Source organism: Marmota flaviventris, chromosome 4 (genome assembly GCF_047511675.1).
Source record: "Marmota flaviventris isolate mMarFla1 chromosome 4, mMarFla1.hap1, whole genome shotgun sequence".
In the NCBI taxonomy this organism is placed as follows: domain Eukaryota; kingdom Metazoa; phylum Chordata; class Mammalia; order Rodentia; family Sciuridae; genus Marmota; species Marmota flaviventris.
In genome coordinates this window covers 140,734,987-140,761,284 of record NC_092501.1, presented here as the reverse complement: position 1 = coordinate 140,761,284, position 26,298 = coordinate 140,734,987, and the positions used below count along the sequence as shown (strand labels likewise).

Sequence of the window (26,298 nt, the reverse complement as noted above, 5' to 3'; positions counted from 1 at the left end):
CTAAACAGAGCATTTATATAAACTGGCATACATCTGGGGGATTCTAGGTGATAACTACACATATCACAATTGAGCCAGTGATATTGTTATCACCCACATGAGGATATATTTTTCCCCACATCCCAAAATGCAGTTCTGAGTTCTCCAAACTATAGCCAGTTGTCATTTTTTTGAAACACTAATTCATCTTCACGGAGAAGCAATGCTGCAGTTTCTGACATTTAACAAGGACTAATTTAGGCCAGATTCTTCCTTCATTATCATCAGATCCTATTTTGGAGTGTCATGTATAATAAATTTCGGACATCTTCTCATCTACTCATTTTTTTTTTTTTAAAACATGGTATCATTTTTTTAAAAAAATATATTTATTTTTATGTGGTGCTGGGGATCAAACCCAGTGCCTCCCACGTGCTAGGTAAGCGCTCTACCACTGAGCCACAACCCCTGCCAGTCATGCATCCAGTTTTATAAAAACCTTTTTTGTTACAATTCTGGATCCTACATGACTGCTGACGGTCTTGCACCCAAGGCTTGGTTCCAGCCTGTCCATGCTATTGGAAAGTGGTACAACTTTTAATATGGTGGGGCCTTATGGAAGTTAGGTCACTGGGGTGGCCTTTGAAGAATGTACATTGGGACCCAAGCTGCTCCCATGACTCTGCCTTGCCACAGGTTCAAAGGCAATAGGGCCACGTGACCATAGGATACTTTGAGCCAGAAAAATCCTTCCTTTTAAGCTGATTTTCTCAACTATTTTGCCACAGTGTCTAAATGGTTAACAGTAAGCTTCCCAGCTGTGGTGAGAATAATCTATTTTTACACTGGGTAAAGTATTCTGAGTATATATTAATGTGCATTAAAAAAATGAAGCAAGAACTTACATCAGACACATATATGACCAATTGCTTGGCCTAGAGGCATGGGTTTTTAAATTCTGAGTAGATGATTTGGGGTTATTTCAGTGTCATCCTATAATTCCTAAACCTCATTGCTTGTTTTGAAGGTTATTCTGTTTTACGTGAATTACATGATGAAGTAGTTATGAGAGACTGGCTATAGTTACAAGATGAGGGAGAGTTGACTTTAGTAAGTAGCACACACTGCACACCATGGCATGGTCATCTAACCTAGAAGTAGGTGTCTGCTTCCCACCCCATGCAACACTTCAACTTTGTCCTTAGAAAATGACCAGATAGACAAGATTCACTGCAGCGTTATTTAGAATAGCAAAGTTGAGAAACACCTAAATCCAACAATAGTGGGATTGGTTAAAATAATTTTAGGTTATGTGTTAATAATGGAATTCATCCAGCTGTGAAATTATAATGCTGAACTATACTTACTGAAAACTCCTCCGATATTTAGTCTTTTAAAAAACACCACCTTGCTGATCTTGTTGTGCATGCCTGTCATCTTTGTGGCTTGGGAAGCTAAGGTAGGAGGATCACAGGTTTGAAGCCAGCCTCAGCAACTTAGTGAGACACGGTCTCAAAAAAAAAAAAAAAAAAAGGGGGGGGGGGGCGTTTTGGGGATGAGGCTTAGTTGTTAAGCACCTCTGGGTTTGTTCCCTGGTACCAAAACAAAAACCACCATTATGACCATCATGTGTAATAAATATTCACACACAAAAAAAAGTCAGTTGTTTAAGAAATTTTAAATGTGATAAACAGATGCTACTTTTCTTGCAGGAGAAAGTGATTTTCATTTAAAGGAGAAATATTTATAGTAAGTAACTTAATTTCTGATACAATAATTCATACTTTTCTTCTCTTATCCCATTTTTAAGTCAGTGACAAAACTAATAGTTTAGAAATGACACCATAGGATGAACTTTATTTTAAAGCTCATAAAGTTTTCACAATCAGTTACAACAGGATCAACATTTCTTCCATTTCACGCCTTCACATGACAATGTACTGTGTAATGAGAGAACTTTAAGTTTTTGTTTTGCATGCTGCTAAACACATTTTACTAGCTTTGTTATTCACTGGATTTTTTAATAATGAAAGCAAAATCATTCTATTGGACAGAATTAATTTTTGAAAGCCCTTATAAAATCAGACTTAGTCTTGTTTATAAACATCCACACCCACACACATGCTGAAATGGAGAGCAAAATGCAAGAAAACTACCTTGGCAGAACAAATGCTTAGATTTTAATCCCAGCCCTCTTGAATAAGCAGTACAGTTTTGTTTCTCCAAAAGACAGAAGTCAGTTTCATCCTCAGTGATGCAAATGGTAATACTGCACAGAAGCTTAGTATGAATTCACAATTCCACAGGAATCTCAAAGTTACCAAGGCAATTTTCCCTTTTAGGATCATAAAGACTACAGACTTAAGCTTTTTTCTTTTCCATATAATACACAAAATCTCTAGACATCCTTAAAAAAGAAAATATAAATAGTCTCAGTATGTTATGTAGAATCACATACTATGACAAAAATATTTCATTAATTGAAGGAATATGCCGATTTAATGTCACCTAGTCCAAGTCCATATTGACAGAGCTTTTCTCATTAGGGTAACATTCACCATTCTGATGTGGAGGTTCAGCACCAAAATTATTTTTGCCTTCTAAATCTTCTTCCTTTTTATCAATATTTGGGCCATTTGGAGTTCTTTCCAGTTTGGGTGATTCGATTTTTGGTTTTGGTTGTGTTACAACAGGCTCACAAGCATTGTTCAATTCCTAAGAAAACAAATAATCAGATTTACTCGGATCCTATCAGTTTACTTTCAATTATTTCTCCAAATACCTGACCCAGCATTTTTCTATTAATTCCGATTATCCATATAAGAATTTCATTTTATTACACTTGCCCCAAACCATATAGCTCGCAGTCCAATCAAAAGAAAAGTGGGCATTCTTCTGAATCTCAGAAAGTCATCGTATATTCACCTGGGTCCTCTCCACAGCATGGGATTTCCTAGCCCTTCTTTACCCTAAAAAGTGTCTTCCAAGAGCTCACGTGTGGGACAACGCAGGAAGGTTCAGAGGAGAAATGAATGGGTTGTTAGAGTCTTAATCCAATCAGTGAATTGATCCCTGATGGGATTAACTGAAATGGTAGGGTGTGGCTAGAGGATGGTGGCTTTGGAGTATATTTTTATCTGGCAAGTGGAGTCTCTCTCTGCTTCTTGATCACCATGATGTGAGCTGCTTCCCTCTGCTACTCTCTCCTGACATGATGTTCAGCCTCACCTTGAGCCCTGAGGAATGGAGCCAGCTTTCTAGGGACTGAGCCCTCAAATAAACGCTTCCTCCTCACAGTTGTTCTGGTCAGATCCTTTAGTCACAGCAGCACAAATGCTGACTGAAACACCCTACTTCATTTCCCCCCTCAGCATGTAACATCATCTGACACGTCATGTACCTGGTACTACTGGTCTTCCTGCCCTAAGAACATGAGTGCCACAGAGGCGGGGATATTACTTTGTATACAGAATGTTTTAAGTCCTAGAAAAACTGTTGACACGTGACATGAACTCTACAAACACACAGTTGAACTCAATCAATAAATGGAACTCAACTGAAATCTATGAAGCCATCTAAATTTTGTGATAGCAATAATGAACTAAGAAAGTCTGTCTTACGAAATCCGTAAGAGAACCCAGTAGTACACATGAGACATTAACACTTACCTTGACTTTTGCTTTTATTTCATGAGCCCGTACAACTGGATCCTGGTCAAGACTCTTCTTGGCCTGAGCATTCATGATACTGTTCATCCACTCCATCACCTCATTAACTGACTTCTCAACCTTTTTCATTTCAGATTCATCAATATGGTTATATTTCTCATCCTAAACAGAAAAAAAATATACACTATAAAATTACATACTTAATAGTAAAAAAATAAAAAAATCGAATTTGGCCCAATTTTCCACAAAGTTCAAATCTACTACCTGGTCTCAAATACCAAAATTTCCTCACTTATGAATATTTAACCCTTGATCAAAACTGCTCAGCCTAAATGCTAGCTTATCAGAATCCAAGTTAACCCTCAGTATGTACAAAAAAGCTGGACTACCTTGTTTCTGAAGTCAGCAGCTATCTTGGCATAGTGCTGCAGCCTCTGTCCCAGTTCCTCAAACAATTTTGGTCGTTCTTCAGCTTCTTGAAATCGGACTTTAACTGGTGTGCCAATTTTCTAATATAAAATACAATAAATTAATAGTTGCTACAATTGTACTTTACACATCTGTTGTTTACAACACAAGTACCACCTTTTTAGGGGAGAACAGCCTACCATCAACTCTTCCAACTTGTCAACATATGCCTGCTTAGCCTGGTCCTCTCCTTCTTCATAGAGCCAGTCCTCAGTCTCCGTGAGGAGTCTCAAAAAATTCTGGTGTTCCTTATAAGGAAAACACAAGATTAGAGGCAGTCCCGCTTCAGGAGTCTTTACAACAAAACAAAAGGCATCTAAGAAACACTGAAGACCAGCCAGCTCCTCCTCCAGGAAGACACTCGAGTTAGCCTGGCCTCCCTTCACTGAAAAATACCAACACCCTGTTTAGCTCTAAATATTTGGCACGAGGAACTCACAGATATTGTGTAGCTTCTGTCTGGATACATAGGGACTTTTCAGTGTTTTTGGTAACCAGTCTCCTAACTTAACATACTGCATCTTAGAAGCCCACTTTTAGGCAATTTATATATTGAACTACAACTGTTATAAATGAGCAATTATGTGATTATTCTCCAAAACAATGATGTCTCAATTATTCATTTTCTATTCACTTCCCAAACTCTCAAATATTGAAAGGGAAGCTATACCAGTTATTAATCCAATCACTGAACACATTTAAAAAGATCATTACCAACCTATTCATACGAGGTATGTACTTCTAGCCTCTTGAGACGTAGCTTGTTGGGTCCCCCTAGTTCAGAATCTCAATGTAAAAACCCCAGGAAATGCCAGGGCAGGGCCAAGAAGTGAACTACACTAGAAAAGCCCACAGACCTTCAGACTAGTACTTCAGAATTAACCCCTCACACTATTTTAAAGTCTCCTCCTTCTCAGTCGTGCTTCTGGGATTTACTCAGAGCCACACTGACCAGGAAGGGGGCAAAGGGCTAAGAAGAGCAATGATGCTGATGACACAGTGAACGGCTGGGCAAGTCTTAGGGGAGAAGAGAAGGCTGCTGAGAGCACGGTGTCCTCTAAAACCCTGATAAAAAGGTCTGAGGCCTTTGAAACAAGGATTATCTTCTTTATCTTTTTAGCCTCTGTAACTGAGATGCCACAGAAGTGAAGTGAATATCTGACAGGTTCTCTTATGGATGGTAAAAGCAAGTTACTAAACTCGCTGGGGTAAACCAGAATAACATGAAACTGCACGTCACTAGAGAGCTTCACTTCTCTACAACTTTGTTTACATAATTTCTACTTTTGTATTAATTTATATTTTTGAAAAGCTCAAGTTACATGACCTAGAAGTATAAATGTCAGAATCTTTACATGAGACTATCTGAATAAAACAGCTCTAAAACTTACTTGCTCACATATAAATTTTTCATATGGTCCACACAGCTTGTCCCTGAACTCATACACATATTCCTCCACTGCATTTTTAGCATCATTTCTTTCTTTTTCCAATTTATCCTGCATTATCATCTTCCCCTGTCAGCAAACAGAAAAGGTTATTATGATCTTGCAATAACCAAGTTAATTTTTTAACTAGTTGTTATTTTTATGGTATTGGAGATGGAACCCAGGGCCTTCCTTGCACATGCTAGACAAGTGCTCCACCACTGAGCTACACCCTGGCCCCAACTCTAGTGTGAAGTTGTTTCCTTTTTAGCATATAATAAATACAATTTTGTCTTCCTGTATGGTTGTACCATGTTGGAATTAATACCACCAATGTATGATCACACCACTTTGCACTACATTTAAAAATGTAAATAGACTATAATTTACTGGTAAGAGTTCTAATCATGATGCTCCAACTCAGTAAAAGGGTATATTATTTACATATTATATATCATTTACACAGAATCCTAGAGTTTCAGACTACAAAAAAGCACCAAATGTTGTTGTTAGAATTATTTCATGTGGACTAGATTCCACCCTACTACATGCACTCTGTGCTGGGATAGTCTCATCCAATTTCTTCAAAAGAACAGAGACAATCTTACAGCAAGAAGAACAACCCAGGAGCTCAATTAAGTATGCAAATTCATTGATTTTTATTTCATCCCTAAAACCATATAAAACTTGAGATATGGGAAAGAATTGTAACCCTTTATCAATTAGCAATGAGTAGTAACAGGGCCAAAACAGATACATATACTCCAAAATAAAAAGGATTTAGTACTTACTTCTGTCTCAATATACATGTTAAGAAGGTCCTTCCCTAACTGCCAGACCAGGTTGGCTTCAATAGGTAGTTCTACATTCACCACCTTTATTTTGGGTTTTTTAGCTTCTGGAGGCTGGTCAACTTTCTTTTCATTTGCCTTGGGAAGAAGTAGAAAAAAGAAATGGAAAAATTCTTAAACAATTCTTGAAAAACAAAAATCCATCGTACTTACTGATAAAACAAAATCCCTAAAATCACCAAGATTATCTATTCCAAACTGCCCATTTTAAATCAGGGCTTCAAGTAAACTTAAATATGCCCTCCTTTATAGATTGGGAATTTTTTTTTCTTCTTAAATCTTTGCTGTTAATGTTTTTCTACACAGGTCTTTACTTTCCAATCCTTTTAAAGCAGGTTTGTGAATCTCAATAGTTAAAATTTTTAAATTACCAGTAACTTTATAGTCTAGAATCTGACAATAACAAACTTTTTACCTTTACTTTTTTGATGTTAAGATTTACTCAATTCCTAACATTGTATTTTGGTCACTATATCCCAGTATTAGCACTACACTGAATGCCTTTAAAAATTCATTATGTAGACACACACTTGTATTATTTCCACCATTTGCCTTTGAGTTATGTGATTCCTTAGCAATTCTGCAAAGTGACAAGAAATTCTTAAAAGTTTTAAAGTAATGAACAGGATGATGATGCAAATAATAATAATACAGGCTGAACATCCCTAATCTGAACTGATCCCTAATCTGAATAGGATGATGCTGCAAATAATACTGAACATCCCTAATCTGAAGTTTCAAAATCTGAAACTCTTTCAGTATCCACGTGATGCCTGCCACAAGTGGAAAATTCCATAGCTGATTTCATGTGACAAGTCACAGTCAAAACAGATGCACTTCAAATACTGAATACAATTAACTTTAGGCTATAGGTATTAAGTATATATGAAACACATATTTAGTGTTAGATTTGAGTGCCATCCCCCAAATATTTCATCATGTACACTAAATAGTGCGGATATTCTAAAACCCCAAATCCCATGCTTTTCAGATAACGGATACGGTAGGTTTTTCAAAATATGTAAATACAGGGCTAAAGAAGTATTTCCTGGGACCTTCAATTTTCCAAGCCTTTTCTATGTATTTCCATTTCTTCAGGTGCATAGCACATTTCCTGCCACAAATGACAAACAACATAATTGAGAAGATTCGACCATAAAACAAATTAGATGATAACCAAGGTGTACAACATGTATCCAAATGGCTAGAACTGGAAAATGGGAAAAGCACAGCCCACGAGATACAATAATCACTGTCATGAGATGATTCATGTTATAGAGGACATTAAAACCGTAGGCACTTGACTCAAGAAACTGGGACTAGGACAGTCAATAACTTGACTAAAATTATTGATGGGACTATAATCACGTCTGCCAGACTCATGTTCCGGCGTTCCTTAGAGATCACTTATCCACTAAATGCCATAAGCTGAATCACCAGTGGTGTTCTAGTCAGCCAGCCTGTGGGCCTAGGTCTTCTTCCTTCCAGTGGATATGCGACCCCTCACATAGTGAGCACGCTGAGGGCATGATCCACAAGAAGGAAAAGTGAATCAGATGATCCCCAAACCCGGCAAGACACACGAATGCAACAGATCCTCAGGGAACAAAATAGATGACAGGACACAAATGGCAGCTGAGTAAAGGTAAGGCAGAACAAAACAAACCAACTACCCACGAAACCAAGATAATCACGAAATGGTATCCCAACACAGAACGGAAGAGGAAACTCCAAGTGAGTGTGATAATGTTCTAAAGGGCTGAGACTGTAACCCCACCTACCACTAAGAACACAAGATTCTACCCAATGCCATCTGCTAGACAGGTACTGAGACTATTTATCAGCACAAGCTAGTTAATGCTCAACTCTAATCTAGGGGATTAGTTGAAATTAAGTAGGTATTTTTCCAAATAACCACCCATCACCACATGACTTGTTAACAGGGGAAAAAGGCAGCAGTCGTTAGAAATCAGTCAGAACCTACTGAGCATATTAAGAGCCCTGGAGATTAATCACAGCAAATTAAAAACTGGAAACTCTTAATTCACATAAAATTCATCTTAACCCCTATAAACAATTCTGTGATGTGCCTGAGTTAAAAAACAAAACAAAACAAAAAACAAAAAAACACCCTTATCTTCAGAAAGGAAGAAAATCCAAACTACCAACAATAGACTGGTAATTTACATGCCACCTGGAGAGAATGAACTTCTGCAAAGTAAAAGGGTGTTTATTTCTCGATATCCATCAGACCATGAGCTTGAAAGGTTTGATTAGAAGCTGTCATTTTCAAGGGACACTATACAACTACTTAATTTAGCTTCCAATACTTATGTGGAAGAAGGGAAGAATAATTTCTTTGAAAATGCAATCTGGTTATTTAATTACTCAAATTTGACAGATAACTTGAAAGGAGAAAAAAGATTTAACTCCTATAGCCCATGTATTTATCATCTGATTAACTCAAGTGAGACTGATCATCCACAGTGGGATGTATCTTTCTGCCTCTGGCCTTAGCAAATACCTCTCCGCCCTTTAGAAGACAACAAACACTTTGCATTAGTCTCTTGTACTTGGGGTAGCAGTTAATCAAGAGACACTTTTAGGTCTAAAGCAGAATATTCAATTTCCTTAGCTGAGCTTGAGTACCTCTATATCTGGTTTTAGATGAATAACACAGAAAATGAACAGAAAAAAATCTACACAGAATAAAATCATTTGGAGCTTGCTCTTAAAACTTCAGATTTAATATCATTAACGATTACATGTTGCAACATCGTCTAATGGAATGAACTAGAAGAGTCACTCACTTTGTCAGCATCTGGGATTTTGTTTTCTTCTGAGGTAAGTTCAGGTGAAGGGGGAGACTGTGAGGTTTGTTGACCATCAGTTTGTACCTGGGGCTGTGTTCCAGCTTCACTGTTGTCTTGCTGGATATTTTTCTGAAATGAAAGCCCAGGCACAAAGGATGTAGAAAGCAGGTGTACTTGTATGAATTTATAAAGTCACAGGGCACCAAAGACAGTACACTCAATTTCTGAACTCGTAACAGGTGGGCAGAAAAAGTACCGGATAAAAGCAAAACGAACACAAAATACCCGGAAACTTCTTAGAAAATTTTAACCTGTAAGAAATTCTGTGAATGACAGCAGTTAATACAGTTAAGTAACACAGCTAAGCATTTGACTGATTGTGACAATCAAGAACTCCCCTCCAAGAAACTTTCATCTAACTGTATACAGATATTAGTTCTCAGAAGCACAGGCAACAGGCTTTCCACTCAAGGCCTCTTTCCCAGAAACAAGATTTCCAAAACCTAGTTTCACCAGCAGCCGTCATGCATCGACATTACCTCCATTTCCATTTATTAAATAGCTTCATAAAATGGCCAACTGTCAGTCATTCCAGGGCTTATCATTCAGCTTACAGATATCTGAGACCCTCTCCATCCCACTTTCATCTTGTGACTCAGACATTTGTACCTCAAAGACTCTTTAGGATAAAGAATAAATGCTACATGCTACATGTTACCAATCCTGACTAAAACTCTGCTAAAAGGAAGAAAAATGAAGCCTATTAATTTTCCGATCTTTCTGTAGTAGCCCCCATCTCCAAACAATCAGTGCTTGTTATGATCTTTGGGAGAAGCTTAAAATTCTAAGTTAACATTTTCTGTCTAATCTTGAAATCACCCATATTTTTCTTTCAAAGCTTCAAAAATCTAAAGCAGACACTGAAGTACTGAGAAGCAAGGCACCACTGATATCCAAAAGGTACTAAGAGACTGAGACAGTGACACTAGCCATACAACTCATTATTGTAAAGAGTTTCTAGATGAGACTAAAACTAAGGGTTTAGATGTTGCTTCAATATTGTGGGAATGATTTAACAGTGACCGCTTGATACCAACACTGCCCTTTATCTTAACCAAAACACTACACTACCTGTTCATTAAAGTGATTTCTGATTAAAGCCCAGAAATAAACAAGTTCTGGAACACCGAAAACAAATTTGCCATACAATTAAAAACATTTTCTTTTTCAGCTTTACAATACTGCCGAATAGATTAAGTAGTAGTCTTTTTTTGATATCCATCAGTCAACATTTGACTTAATGTATAGTCTTAAAAAAAACTAAGGAAACTTTACTTCAATTAAATTATATACCAGTTATTTTAAATTCAGTTATAAAGAACTTAATCATAATACCTAAATTCTTGTATATTACCATAAACTGGCAAACTATTATTACAGAAAATTCTGAACAAAATTATTCATGAAGAGAAAAACATTTTGACCCTTCTCTGACAGCTTAGAATTAAGTCCATTCTATATTCAAATGCAAAGATTTATCAGCTAACTTACATCAGTGTCCAAGTTTTCTGGTGGTCTCTGATTTGGACACTCCATGTCTGTTTCAACAGAAGATACTTCATTCTCCTCAGTTGGTACTTTCTCCACCATAGATGCTGTAGAGATGGTAAAAATGCCATGGGTGTTGACTCGCACTTTGACTTTCACTCTAGATTTTTCTCCATCCTTCTGTGCAGAAACATTCTGAACTACAAAGCGGCCTAGAACAAAAAGAAATAAGACAATTTTAGAGTTCAACCTAAACCTCTATACAGTAGGCAAATGCTAAGAAATATAGCTTAGAAGTGCAATTTCAAAATCTTCTCCCTTGACCCAACTTATAAGGTACACTATGATCTCAAAATACACGTATTAATTGTACAGCATACATACAATTCTTAAGATTAGTCTTGAAATACCATAAAAATCTCACAGGGAAGGATCTTCTCTTGGCTATTCAAGCATATACTAGGCAGATATGGGTTTCAGATAACAGTAATCAAAAGCAATTTCTGTTTCCTTCTATCCAATTTCTGTAGATGGATAAGCACAAACAAGACTTGAAAATTTTTCAGGTTTAACATATGTGCTGATTTTTAATCCCATGATGTCTTTTAGCAAATACTACTTTTCTGATTAAAAAAACAAATATTTTAAATATGGAAAGCAAGCTAAAACTTGTATCAATGCCTAAAATTATTATATGTAATAGAATGATTCCACATCTTTATTTAGTTAATGCTTTACAGTGGATCCTGGTTGTGTGACCTGCAACAAGTTACCTAACCATCAATTATTTCTGAGGACCAAGTTAATTTTTAAATGAGCACTTTACTACAGAACCAAGTGTTTATCATCTCCAGCAATAGTATGGTTATTACAGATACCACTGAACTTTTGGGAAGTAGTTTGAAGCTATTATGTGCAAAGCATCAAATTAGTTGAGTATTAAATTTAAGGTGCTATCTACACAAAAACACAGAAAGTTACAGATTTAATTACTGGGTCAGTGAAAGATGCCAGACTAGACCTTGATCAACTGTCACATCACTAGTTCAGGAAGTAACATTTACTCTCAGACATCCAAGAAGACTCTCAGGAGAGTGGGATGTAACATGGCTCTTTCCATGTGTACAAGGTTTTCAGTTTGGGTAAACATGAAAAATTAGATATGCCAAATTTAAAGGTTAGATTTTATCTTCTGCACAATGGAGAATTAATGCACAGAATTCAACCTACCAAAAATCTTACAGTATAACTTCTCATGCTATTTTGCTACCAATAAATTTGTGACAAATGTTTAAAAATAAAACAAACTGTGGGTCAGAACATTTTAGTCTTTAGTCAAGAAACAAAACACAACTGGTCAGGTTGGCCCCTTCAAAGAGTTTCTTCAAAAAAAGGGATGAGGGCAAGGTTAAACCCCGAAGAGGACCTAGCAATACTGCAAATTTTATCTGTAGTCTAGGAAACAGACAGAATTTACTATGAGCAAAAGTGGATGGACAGTGTCCAACCTCCCAAAGAAAAATGCTTCTCTAGAAAAGGTTACAGTACAAAATTCTTAACAATCTGAGTGATATTTTGCATTGGAAGTGTCATCCTGAAATAAATTTCACCGAGAAGAAAGGTTAACAGTAGGAGCTGGGATTGTCGCCCAGGGGTAGAGCACTTGCCGAGCACGTGCAGGGCCCTGGCTTTGATCCTCAGCACCATATATAAATAAACATACAAATAAATAAATGTATTGTGTCCAACTACTACTGAAAAAATAAAAATAAAATAAAAAAAGAAAGGTTAACAGTAAAAGTAGCCAGTAATCCTTTTAAGTATGGCCTACGTCAGAAGTAGGAAAATACCTGACATGTTCCTCAATCATTACTTGAAAACGACAACAGAACATGCAAGTCATCATATCCGTATAGGCCAGTAAAATGAACCCGTTTCACCATCAACATGATTCTAAACTGAAAATGTTTTCACATGGAATTCTCTTTCACTGAATATTACTAAGAATAAGAAAAAATTTAAATGTCTACACTGAATGGTAAGCTACATCTTCAACTCAAAGAGCAAAATATATAGAATTAACTTCTTACCTATTTTTGCTTCTGGATATGGGACTCCTAGTGGATCAGAATAGAAAGCTTCTAGCTCAAAAGGCCCCCTTCTCAAGAAGGTGAGAACTTTGGAGAAAGGAGCAGCATGGTTTCGACTAAACACTTCATGAACACTAGAGAAGAAAGGAAAAAATACTCAGTATTTCAAATATGTGAACTTATTTTGCTATATAAACAGAGAAGAGACATTCTAAAATCTGTCAATTTTATCTTATTTTAAAGTACCAAAATTAGAGGTGTTTTAATAGATTTGGTTGTTGAAAATCACAGGTAAGCACTCTACCATAAAAGTTATTTGTTCATTTACCTTTTATATATTAAAGACAACATCTACTACATACCCTTCAGTATCTTCTGAGTCGTGGTTCCAGACCAAAGATATTGGAAAAGGAACTGCATCTGTGACGGAAAATTCTCTAACTTTAAATGCTGGGGAAAGGATCGCACACTTGAAGGAAAAACATGAAAAGAATTATCATGAGCTTATGATTAATTTCCACTCATCTTTTAAAATAAAACTCAATTCTAATGGGATGGACAGGTTTTAGGTGAAATTCAAAACTACTTACAGTATATGTCATCTTAAGCACAAATGATTTATTTACTACCCAAATACCATGTCAACCACTAGAAAGGCAAATCATACCTTAGGACAGTAAATGTTAATCAATACCAAGCTTTATAGGATTAGGAAAAACACTGGTTTTTTCCAAAAATGCCTTGCTTATAGCAATGTCACTTAAAAGCTGTTTCTCTTTTGAATGTGTAGATGCACAATGGAATGTGTAAATACACAGACAATTCTGTCCATATTACTTTTCAAATGTTTAAAAACTAAAAAGGGGACTAAGGAGTGGTAGCAATTACTTGAGACGCTAAAGTAGGAGGATTATTTCAAGTTTGAGACCAGTCAGGGTAACTTAGTGAAACCCTTTCTCAAAATATAAAATAAAAAAGGGCTAGAGATGTTGCTCAGTGGTAGAGCACCCCAGGGTTCAATCCCCAGTACTACAAAGAACCAAACAAAACTGAAAAGGGTAAAACTAAAAATGTCCATATTTTCTAGTAGTTTTATGAATGAAAAGAATAATTTCAAAATTGGGACCAATAAACATCCAAGTCAGGTGGAAGGTTCACATTTAGACAAAGTATATAAAAATCATAAATAGATGAACCAAATATCTAATTAGTATGATCTCTTTCCAAAGAGATGCCAAAATTAGGTCTTTTTTTGGGGCGGAGGGGGAGTGAACTTAACAGTACTCAACTACTGAGCCTCATTCCAGCCCTATTTTGTGTTTTATTTGGAGACGGGGGTCTCACTGATTTGCTTAGCGCCTTGCCATTGCTAAAGCTGGCTTTGGACTGTGATCCTCCTGTCTCATGTATCAGCCTGCCGAGCCGCTGGGATTACAGGAGTGTGTCACCACACTGGGCTCAGAATTAGCTTTAAGAAAACTAGGAACCTCCAACATTTGGGGGAATCAGTTAAGGAGGCTTATTCCAATACTAAATTTTTTAAAAAACCAAAAAGCCAATAAAACATACTATAACAATACAAAGGGTATCATTACTAAGTATCTACATATTTTTCCTAAGTATTAAAAGGCAGACACTCTGAAGATCTTTGTTTACAGAATCTCATTTTATGTTATAAAAAAGGGAAGAAAACCTTCTAACTACATCACAGTTAATCCAATGTGTTAACTTTAGTTAAAACTATTTGATTATTCATATTGCCTATCAATACTCTAAATATGTTTTATTGTACTAATAATGTCTAGGTTTGGTGCTTTTGCTTCACTAAACTAACTTTATACTTCTGGGCTGCCTTCTTATTCTATAAGCAGGTTAAAAATCAATTTGGGGTGTAAGAGGGTCCCTATTTTCTAAAACCATGTGAAAATCTATTCCTTGTGACATCCCACTTAATTCTCTCCCGTGTTTTACCATTAACTGTCACTGCCACACTGCTAATTAGTGCTTTACAGCTATGTTTTCTATGATCCCCTCAGAAACATATCTTTTCTAATTCTTGTTTGAGAAACACCAACTTAGTTGTTCTAAAGTTTATTGGCTCTTCCAGATTTGAATGTCCTTGTCTCCTTCACAGCCTATGGATTCACTGAAAAGTAACTTCCTTCTGCAATCTAATTAGATACAAGGCTCTGTTTATTAAATTACCCATCGTCATGAAAATCAAGTGGGAACTGTTTAGGAACGCACACCAAGAGCAAGAAGGGCTGAGAAAATACCTGTAGCGCACATCCTCTGGCTACTGCTTCATCAGCATTGAGCGTTGTGCTAATATCTTTTCCAAAGAATTTGGCAATTTTTTCTTTCACTGCTGGAATTCGTGTAGTGCCTCCAACTATCTCAACAGCACTCACATCTTCTACTTTGAGCTGGGTTTGTTCCATCAATGAATAAAGGGGTACTTCTATTTTTTGCAGGAGTTCAGCACAGAGTTCTTCAAATTGTGACCTTAGCGAATAAGAGAAACACTTTTTCATTCTTTCCTCCAAATACCCTAGATAAACCTAAATTAAATGCTACCATAGTTTGTAACCCCTTTTCCTTTGTAAATATATAAAATAGGTACAGGAAATGGGCTGGGAAAAAAATCAGAGATCTACAGTTATTATTAGAAGAAATTACTTTAATATTCTTACAATTGCCATGTTAGTTCCCAAATGTTTTATGTGATCTGATTTTCATTACCTTAAATATTTATTTCCATTCACATCAAAATATCTATGAAACTATTATTTAATTATTGGTCCAGGACTACCAAAAAGTGGAGAACAAAAACAAAAAAACTTTCTCATCAGATTACTTAGAAGATATTTTTGAAAACCCTCTTTGCAGAAGTGCCCCTAAATTCTAATGGTGATAAAACACTGACTTTTCAGTCATAAGCCATGTAGCACAGGATCCTGAAATGTAACCTAAGAATCCTAGTTACAAGTGACACCTGGGCTATAATTTCAGCAAGAAGTTACATTGATTTCATCTGCAGAACTCAAGACACACCTGTTCATCTTTCCTGAAACATCTTTGTCATTCATAAAGCATTCAATATTCAGTGGTAGGTCCGTGCTGTTAGAGCTCATTAGCTTTTTCAATTTTTCACATTCCTGATACAGACGAAGGAGTGCTCGAATTTTGGATTTTGCATCCAACTTGTACTTAGTTTTAAACTCTGCACAAAAATGTTCCACTAACTTTTCATCAAAGTTCTTTCCTCCTAGGAAAGGATCAAAAGCTGTTCCCAGTACCTAAATTAGTTAAAACAAATAATCTGGTCATTTCCCATTATTTGTAATTAGAATCCTAAATATTGCTATTTAAACAACTGAAGACTAACAGGTTCACAACTTCTCATTTAAATTACAATAACATGAAATTCATCAATTGAAAGTAATGTAACTACAAAATACTAACAAAACAAAACCCCACTAAATTTCTAAGGTACTCTTTACTTTTAATTACTACGTACATCATTTTTATGTAGATCAATCTTAGCAACAATTCATATTGACATCTTTTCCTAGAGCTCTTCATTACCAAGAATAGTCTAGGCTCATTAGCTTAAAAATCACAACAAATTCAACACTTCGTATATCTGGTCACACAGTTCCAATATATGCTTACCTTCAATTTTCCCTTGTTAAAAGCACAGGCAGACACTTGAAAAGCTGAGTGTCCCATATCAACAAAGACCACTATCCGAGGTTTCTCATCTGGGCTTGGGAGATCCTGCTTATAAATTCCATAATTCAAAGCAACTACAAAAAGTAAACTATGTTTCAATTCTTTGGTTTATACTTAGATATTTCATTGTTACAAATAATTACACATGCAGGAAAATTGACTATAAAACAATTACAGTGAAACCTTTTTATGTCTGACTTTACAATGACTTTCTGGAATCTATTATTCTCTTTCTGACTTTAGAACCATGAATGCTCTATCCTTTCTCCTTATATGGAAAACAGTAATGGACTTACTTACATGGATACAGTATCGGACTCATTACACAATACTTACTTTTAACCATAACCTTCAGTGAGATTACTTATCAAAAAAAATAAAAAATAAAAAAATCTTACATAATTACAGCAACTGCAGTGCTTCTTGTTTCCTGAAGACTGGAGCATTAAAGGGTCTGTTATTTTCTGAACTTTGAAATCACTATACTTCTAAACAGGTATACCTAATAGCCTTTTAAAAACCTATTAGAAGTACACTGAAAATAACTCAAGTGTAAAAACTACTCTCCCTTTTTAGTTGATCAATAATAGTAATAAACTGATACAGGAGGAAATAATAGTAGTAGGCAAAGCAGTCACTGTTATCTACTGCATCTAGCACAATGCCTAACAGAATGTGCTTAAATCAATACCTGACAAATAATCAACTCCAGTTCTGAAAATATGAGGAAAAAATGTTACCATAATCAATTACTTGTACTCAAGGTAGCTTTGATGCCTAAACGTTAGGATTTGGGGAAAAAAACTTGTTTCTTAACTATAAAAGCAATGTAAGGAAACAGTAAGTTAAATCCAACCTGCCTAATTAAAAAAATTATATAGGCCAGGCATGGTGTATGTACTCCATCGTTATATTCCAAACACCTGTATTCAGAGGCAGAAGGATCCCAAGTTCCAGCCAGCCTTGGCAATTTACAAGACACTACCTCAAAATAAAAAAATACAAGGGGCTGAGAGTGTTTATTCAGTGGTAAACTGCCCCTGGGCTCAATCTTTAGTACCAAAGAAATGACTTAAAAAATAATTTAAACACACGCTTATATTTTATATACATATGAAATAATTTTCTAATAAGACTCATAAATTTGAGAAAGCACCAAACTCTCATTAATGACAAGTACCTAAAAAGCTGAATTTTTGCTTTCAGATCTAACGTTTTTTAGAAAAGTGTTTACTTCTACATGAAAAAGTGTTTAGTAATAGCACCCAGAGTGTCATAACTTTTATGGGTTTTGTCACTTCTACAGACACACTTTCTTACCAGCTGTCATGTCATTCATGAGTCTTAAGCAGTTTAGGCCAACAATCTGTGCAGCATCTAATACAGATCGCCTCTCAGCATCTGTGAAGAAGGAGGGAACCTATAAACAAGAAAAAAAAACCTTTTAGCTCACCTAGAACACAAAAATATTTAAATTCTTCACAAACCACTTATAATAAATTCACAGGAGTCCAACTAAGTAGGTGCCTAGCCAGGTCCCAAAACAGAAATAGAACTTTACACTTAATTTCCAGCAAGTTCCTTAACTTATAGAAACAGTAACTACTTTTGAAAAGATTGCCTTAAAATTATAACAGATTCTGAGTTACTTTATAATTCAGTAGACTGGTTAAGATTACAAATGTGCTTTTTGGCAAAGCATGTTGATGCTCCTGAAAGATAAAAGCACAAAAAGAGCAAAGGCTGAAGTTTCTGATGGTACTGGCTTATACCTCTAGCTGTAAGGACATTGATGAGGAAGAAAAATCAATACATTCATAGGATCACTCTAAAGTGATATATATATCATTAATAAAGGAAAACACCTAACACAAAACTTAGAGACTTCCACATTTTTTTCCAAGTAATCATTGATATTTCAGAAAGAAATATCTCAATGACTATTGACTTAATTCTTTATTTTTACTAGAGATTAGTGATTATTACTCTAAGCAACAGAGACAGGACTCAGCGTTACAGGAAAAATTCTAGCTGTTCTGCCATACACTTTCACATCCTAGGATATGCTGCCATAAAGGCTTCTGACTGTTCTGGGCAAGTCACAAGGCTCGCTATAATGCAGAAACCATGCTGAAATTAAGACCATTATAGACAATCCTACTGGAGAACATAACCACAGCAGACCAGTGATCCTAGTCATTTGTGAAAGCAGAATTTACAAATGCCTTTCTGGTATCAAAATAAAAGACTTTATCCTCTTCAAGTATTCTCTGATAATTTGCCTCTCCACTGAAGCTAGCAGAATTGCCAGTGATAAAAATCTAGGTTTTACCATCACCACTAGGCTACAGTTTAAAACTCCTAAAGCTCTGGTTCTTTCACCTGTGGAAAGCTGAAAAGTACTAAAGCTGATACTGTTGCATTTAACTGCTACAGTATGTGACAGTCAATCTATATTTTCTAAATGCCCCACAGATTTCCACCTCCATTTAAAACCTGTGTAGCTTCCAACAGGGTGTGGTGGCACATACCTGTAATCCCAGAAGCTCAGGAGGCTGAAGCAGGAGGATCACAAGTTCAAAGCCAGCCTGAGCAAAAGCAAGGTGCTAAGCAACTCAGTGAGACCCTGTCTCTAAATACAAAATAGGGCTGGGGATATAGCTCAGTGGTGGGGTGTCTGGGAGTTCAATCTCTGGTACCAAAAAACAAACCCCCAAACAAGCTTTGTAGCCTCTAGCTAAAATACCACTCAGACCTATTTTAAAATAGTCCAGGAACATTATTATCAATAGAATTTTGATCCCTAGTAATAAACCAGTTTTCACACATTTGATACTTCAATACAGAAGGCAAATTAAAACAGAATTCCTTGCTGAATTCTACTTACTGAAATAACACAATCTGTGACTGGTTTTTTGAGGTTGTTTTCAGCAGTTTCCTTTAACTTAGTCAACAACATAGCTGTTATCTGTTCAACACTAAATAGATGTTCTTCATCCATGTACATTACCTATATTAAGGGAAAAAAAGGTTGTGAACGCTGTAATACTTAATGGTAAATGCTAATATTAACACAAAACATTCTTTCCTACAAAACCTGTTTTGTTGTTTCAAAAGGAGGAATAAAGGAAGGAGGAAGGGGTAAGAAAACCACCAAGACAGATTTCCCAAAGTTCTAGTCAAACCATTATAGATGGTAGTAAATTTCCATTGAAAAGATGAATCACTAGAATAAATATTGTCTGCTGATCATAAGACAAGAATGCATCTGGAAGTTAAAAAAAGATTCCTGGTTGTATTACACTATTGCTCTTCAAATCCAGCTGGATTGTCTTTGAACAGACATTTGTTTGATTCATGAACACCGTTTAGACTAAACACTATCAAATAAACCTAAAGTTTCCAACTGCCAAAAAGTTAGAACACAAATTATGTTATAGCAATATAATTATTGTCTGAATAATTCTCAATTTAGCACATACTTAACTATACTTTAAAAGGAATTATATGACAAACAAAACAATTAAGATATCTGAGGCACTCTTAAGAGCTAGTACTTTTCTCAATAGATTAAACAGTCTTCTTATTTAGAAACCAGTGGTTGCTCAGTTATATTACCTTTATTCCAACTCCACCATTTTTCATTGGAACCAAATCGTAACTTAAATTTTCCTTCTCCTTCTGAATGAAGGGGTCATTGAAAGTTCGACCATGAAATCTCTTAAAGTTAGACACGGTATTATTTGCATGAGTGATTTGCTGCAAAAGAAATTTGAGATTTTAAATTTCCCTAATTTGCTATCTACAGCAATTTAGCCATTTATACAACTCACACCAACCCTAGGTATGGACATAAACCCTCTCTAGAGCCCTACATTCCCATCATTGAATAGCTTATTTGTACTTTCTTCTCCTATAGAAAACATCTAAGGAAAACAGACGAGGGCAACCATGTCCGAACACACTTTAAAGCAGATTTTTAAAATCTACAAGATAAATTCCGAGACAATGCCAGTAACCCAGTAACTTTATTATTACTTTATTTTATTCTCCCCTAACTAAACTTGTTAATTTTTATATTCAATGAGTGAATGAAAAGGAGATTTGGAAGCACTATGGTCAAATCACATTTTTTTAAAGTTCACTTATTACACCAGGATACAAATGTTACTCCAGAATACATATGGATGGCTACTCTTCCTAGCAATAGTATGAGATAATAACTATATTAGAAGATGTAAGTTAGGATCATTCAAAATGTTTTAAAATGACAATATTTTCAACTGCATGTGCTTATTTTTTTTCATTTGGGAGCCACAGTTTTTAAGCATGAGACTAAATTCATAGTATCTTACAACTGATACATGTTTGTTAAATCAGAGCATACTTAAAATTTGCTCAGTTTCTTTTGGCAACTTATTTACTTATATCTCAGATACAGAGGTTAAACAGAAATATTTGGTCAGAAATAGAAGAGAACCAGAGGGAAACATGCCAAATTGTTATAAGATGGTAATTTTTTAAATCCACTGTTTCAGTTAAATATTTTGGTTAAACTCTGGATTAAAAATTCTACTTTAAAGTATTTTTCATGCAAAGGAAAAAAAAAAAAACTGGGACCCTTGTTTACACTAAGTAATTAAGATAAGAGACAAGAGCTATGACTTCTGTTAGCTTGAAGACACTTCGGATTTTTACTCCACTGAAGTTCCTTCCTTCTCCTTGTGAGTACCTCATTTTGAGTATGTACAACTATTTTTCTTCCCTATTCCCGTCATGTATCTCTTCCAACCTAATTAGCCACAATATAGTAGTAAAACATATTTCAGGGTTTAGGGTTTTGTTTCTTTTTAGCAATATTATTTTCTGTAATTAGATTTGTTTATGTTATTTCCTAAAGTCCCTGAAAAAGTATTTCATATATTAAAATCAATGTTGTTCAAAAAAAATCTTTCAAAAAAATTGTTCAAAACAATGTAAAACATAAATGAGAGCTTTATATATAACATCAAAAACTAATTAATAGGTGATTAAAAAAAAAGGAAAAGTCTTCTTGTATCTTATATACTTCCTATTTCAATTCAGAACAGTCCCATTTCAAGTACTGACTATGCAGCCACAAGCAGCAAACAGCTACCATATGAGCACAGGTTTGGACAAAAAGTTCTCCTAGCCCCACTGAATTATTAAGTAACCTCAAAAAGCTTTTAAATACAGAAGCTTAGAGGTTTTTTCTATAAAAAGAATATTTAATTCTTAAATGAATATTGAGAAAAATGTCACCAAAAAATTTCAAGTGTCTTATTGGCAGGCTGGGAGGTTAAAGCAGATCTTATTCAATAGATCAAGAGAGAAGGAACACAACAGGAAAATAATCACATAAGGTTTCAAAAAGAATACCTGAATTACATTTTTAAAACTCAAAAACAGGTAAACTTAAGAAGACACTTGATACTCTTGTACGTATCTTTCAAACTCCTCCCCTTAAAAAAAAAAATGGGCCAGAATTCTCTTAAGGAACATACCTGATTTTTGGCTGCAACTCCAATTGTTCTGTTTTTTGATCCAAATGATATGACTGATCTAGAAGAAATAAAAACCAAATGTTTCAAAACTGTTAAAAAAGCATAAGTGTGGACATTCTTAACTGACAAGGAAAATTCTAATAAAAATTGCCTCAAGGGTTATGTGTGGGTGTTTTGGAGGAAAGGTTCCCTTGAACTCAGTTCTGAGAATAAAACCTGGGTTGCAATCCTACTGCCCCAAGTCTGCTCACATCTTAGGAGATATTTCTCCCCACCTCAAGTACTAGTATCATCTGTGTGGTTCCCAATTACTAAGAACTAACATTAATTCAGGAAGTATTCTGCATACTTAAAGAATATTATTAAACTTCACCCTATACAAAAATAACATAAATGTCACTGTCTACCTGTTTTTGTGCTCATATACCATCTGCCTAAGATTCAAAAGCTTTTATGTAAACCCAAGTAATGTACCTAAGTTTATGACTTTAGAGTTTAAAGAGCACAATAGAGGTTCCTATCTGGAGACTCTACTTAAAAAGTTACAGCAGAATGGAATATAAATGTTTGAGAGAAGAGATTAAATGAGTTACATTAATTTAAATCTGCTTTGAAGAGATGAAAATGATTTGTAACCATGAGACAGCTTTCTCAGTAACAAGAAATGGAAATGCATAGTAACACAACAGAGACAAGATCAAGAAAAGTCTTTTGAGGAGGAGGCAGTGATTAAGGTTTTGGATTAGAAAAGAGATCTAATTGTGCATTACTAATCCAAATCTAATCTAATTTTGGATTACACTTACTCCTACCTAGGTAAATGAGAGGAGTAAAATGGGAACACACTGAGGAAGTTTTAACTTGCTAAAACAGAATCATCCTGGACCTAGATTATTCCACCAGGTGCTAAATAGCATCCTAAAAGCCAGGGAGACATTCAAACAGAAGACAGACCTTTACAGTAGAGTCCAAACTGGTATCCTTCTAAACTCACTTGCAGACTGGATCTACTCATTTTCCAAGGGAATAATCAAATTGAAATAAATAGTAATTAACAGTAGTCAATGCAGTTGAATCAACAATCTGGTTTAACAAACATTCCCTCCTAGAATAGCTTTTGAATAGCTTTTCTTTTATTGGATCAAAGAGAACAAAGATGTAAGCTGCATAGGGATGAAAGTCTGAAATACTGTTATCTTTCTTACTAACCTCCAATTAAGAGTCCTGCACTGGCAAAAAAACAGACCACTATGGTTTTGCAACTCAGATGCATGGGAATAAGTCATCAGCAATATTAGCTTTTTTCCTCATTTCTCATTCACTTTAATAAGCGTTCATCTGCCCGCAAATAACTGTATAAACTCATTTTACCTTTGGGCTTAATATTGCATTTTACAAATCTCTAGAAGACTTTAGTACATTTGAAAAAAAATAATTTCCTTGAAAAGCAAACAAATATTTTCATCAATGCAAAAATGCAGGTATGTTTGCATACATTTTCTTCAGAAAATAACCCCATGAAATAGTTGCTTTTTTAGTGTTTGCCCACCCCACGCTGCTGTGGAATATTAACATTTAAGTCAGAGAAAAACATCCTTCCTTCTCGTGGAGTTCCGGCTACAAAAGCAGGCAATTTTTATTGTCTCTTATTTCAACTCCGAAATTAAAAAATAAAAACTCGGGTCTAGAATTCTTATGAATGGCTCCGATAATGAACAAAAAAGGACGTTTACATCTCCCCAAAACGATTCTGGGTACTTGGACAAACAACGTTAGCAACCGTGACAGTGGGTAAGGAGAGGTGGATTTATCTTTCACAACAGTGTTTCTGCGGTCGCTAACAACAGACTGCCGGCTCCCGGGCCAAGCAGCGGCACACAGGCTCTGGAAGCTTCCAGTTCACTTCGAGATTCATAGTGCGGAAGAAACGGCTCGGCCGCCCGGGATCCGCGGTGTGCACAGATAGGCGCGGAGGGAGGAGGGCTGCCGGGGGCGGCTCAGCCAGCACCGAGAAGCCGGGTGGGGAACCGGGGGCGGCTGCGGAAGGAGCCGGGCGAAGGCTGCCAAGTAAGCGGAGCAAAGTCGCGGGCTTTGCTGCCGCCGCCAGACCCCCAGAAATTCTGCCCAAATTGGCGACCCCGGGAGAACTGAGTTCCTGAGTGTCTAGCCTCGGCGAATCCCCGAGGCACCCCTTCCTCTCCCTCGGCGGCGGCGGCGAGCCTACACCCCTTCCCAGCCCCCACGAGGGGCGCGCCACTCCCCACGCCGCCTCCATCTGCCCGCGAGCTCCGGGTCCCCGGCGCTCTCCAGCCCCAGAACCTGTCCCCAGCGCCCTGCAAACTCCCACTTACGGGGTGCACCGGTCGCTGAATTCGTTGGCGATGGTCTCGATGCCCCCGGCCCGGGCCACCGCGATGTAGCAGCTCTGGGAGCCCACGTCCAGCCCCACCACCGACATGGCCGGCTCGCGGTCCGCCTCCGCCTCGGGTCTGGGTCTGCGTCCTCTGGCTGTCTGCGCGCTGCTCCTTCTCGGCCGCTGCCGCCGCCGCCTCTAGCTCCAGCCGCGGGGCCGACTGCGCTTCTGTCACTCGGACAGACACACGGACACTCGGCCGGAAGGGCGCCTCCGGATACCCGGGGACCGCGGCGGCTGCAGGAGAGATGCCCCGGGAGAACGCGGCGCTAGGCCTCCGCAGGTCGCTGCACAGCTCGGGCTGACTGTCTTGCTCGGCCGCCGCCGCTCGCTAGCACACCGGCGCCGGCGCCCAACAACCGACCCAAAAGGGGAGGTCCCTGTTCCTCAGCCTTATGTATCACACTGATCAGAACTTTCCAGAATCTGCGGCATTTACTCACCGGCGCCTCCACCGGCCTCTCCACGTGCCACTTCCGCTTCCTTCTCGAGCCTTCTCGAAAGATTCTACCCAATGAGTGGCTGGTCCCCCCGGGAACGGCTGCCGTTGCCATGGTGGCAGGACAGCCGCGGCGATGCCATTGGCTGTAGTCAACCAGGTTGACCCTCCTCCGTCCCCGCCCACCCTAACCAAGGGCTCCTTGTCGTCTTAATAACAGGAACAGAAAAAAATGACTCGGAAACTCGCAGCATTCGTAACTGGCTACTGGGCGGTGATGCCCACCCTTAGACTATAAAGGGAAGCTAATCCGGCGGACGTGGACCCCACTTTGGCGTAGCCCCCAGACCTCGAGGCTCTGGGGAGGCCAACCTGCTGTCGGGAGAGCATGCCGGGAAGTGTAGTCCGTCCGGGAGATGAGGGCGCCTTGCATGCTGGGATGTGTAGTCCCGGCCGCAGTGCGTGCTGGGACCTGGCTTTGTCTTGGGGGCTCCGGGGAGAGGCCGAGTTCTGTCTAGCGCTTTTGCGCGCCTTCTCTGGCGGGGAACGTTGTTTTGTTTATGTGTCTGTTAGTTTTGTGTTCTGTGCTGTTCTGCCTTAGATTGCCCCGACAGCTGACCCATTCCGACTTTAGAAGAAGGAACGTCAGTTTAAACCGCTTATTATTAAGCACAGGGTTGTGTTTACTGTTTTGCATTTATTCATCACCCGGCAAGATATGTTTTTGTAGAATAAAATGTGAGAGGTTGTGTGTTTGGGGCGGGGGGGTGTTTTTGTTTTTTAAGAAATTGGTTTTTAGTTGTGGTATAACTTGGAAAGCTGTCCATGGTGTCACTTTATGCTTTTTAAATATTATTTTTAGTTGTTGATAGACCTTTATTTATATGTGGTGCTGAAAATCGAACCCAGTGCCTCACACATGCCAGGCAAGTGCGCTACCGCTGAGCTGTAGCCCCAGCCCTGTGCTTATTTTTGATAGACCTGATTGAAGCAGACATTTTTCCGCCCTGCCACTCCTAACCACGAATTGATACCTAAGTTCTACTTCTTTGATCTGAAACAGCTTTTTTTTTTTTTCCTCCTTTCCCGGGAAAGCAATGCCCACTTTTGCCTTTTGTTCAGTGAAGTGACAAGCAGACAAGGGAAAGGTGGAATGGTGCTGCTGGTATCTTCAGGTCTTTCTACCCTTTTGTGTCTTTTTAAGGTCGCCTCAGATCTAAGTGTTTTTCCTTCCCTCAGGCACATAATTCAAACGCGCGTCATTGAATAAGTGTGTAATTTTGTGATCTAAAGTTAGAAATTTCTTAACTGTTAATCCAGAGTGTGGCAATTCCTCATTAAC

General features: G+C 37.5%; 1 protein-coding gene across 2 annotated transcripts; it reads right to left on the bottom strand.

Annotated features, from left to right (window-relative positions):
* Window positions 1-1,808: 1,808 nt before the first annotated feature.
* Hsph1 (heat shock protein family H (Hsp110) member 1) lies at window positions 1,809-24,967 on the bottom strand. 2 transcript variants are annotated; one of them, XM_027928805.2, is made up of 18 exons: window positions 24,456-24,967; window positions 22,105-22,162; window positions 20,198-20,338; window positions 19,467-19,589; window positions 17,900-17,999; window positions 16,520-16,653; window positions 15,899-16,143; window positions 15,121-15,349; window positions 13,207-13,313; window positions 12,845-12,978; window positions 10,758-10,966; window positions 9,204-9,335; window positions 6,334-6,471; window positions 5,507-5,632; window positions 4,256-4,363; window positions 4,037-4,156; window positions 3,648-3,809; window positions 1,809-2,694 (listed from the first exon to the last, which is right to left on the bottom strand). In XM_027928805.2, exons 1-18 carry the CDS (start codon window positions 24,560-24,562, stop codon window positions 2,488-2,490), a joined length of 2,580 nt encoding a protein of 859 aa, XP_027784606.1. In that variant the 5' UTR covers window positions 24,563-24,967; the 3' UTR covers window positions 1,809-2,487. The 2 variants fall into 2 exon arrangements, with proteins under 2 accessions (XP_027784606.1, XP_027784607.1); XM_027928806.2 differs by lacking the exon at window positions 9,204-9,335.
* Window positions 24,968-26,298: the final 1,331 nt, after the last annotated feature.

Excerpts from the sequence above, each read along its gene's own strand:
- Hsph1 (XM_027928805.2), bottom strand. The coding sequence starts at position 24,562 with ATGTCGGTGGTGGGGCTGGACGTGGGCTCCCAGAGCTGCTACATCGCG. Across the intron at positions 15,350-15,898 it reads GTTTCAGGAAAGATGAACAG|GTCACAATTTGAAGAACTCT; the intron begins GTGTGTCTTGAG and ends TTATTCGCTAAG. Across the intron at positions 4,157-4,255 it reads ACAAGTTGGAAGAGTTGATG|AAAATTGGCACACCAGTTAA; the intron begins GTAGGCTGTTCT and ends ATTTTATATTAG.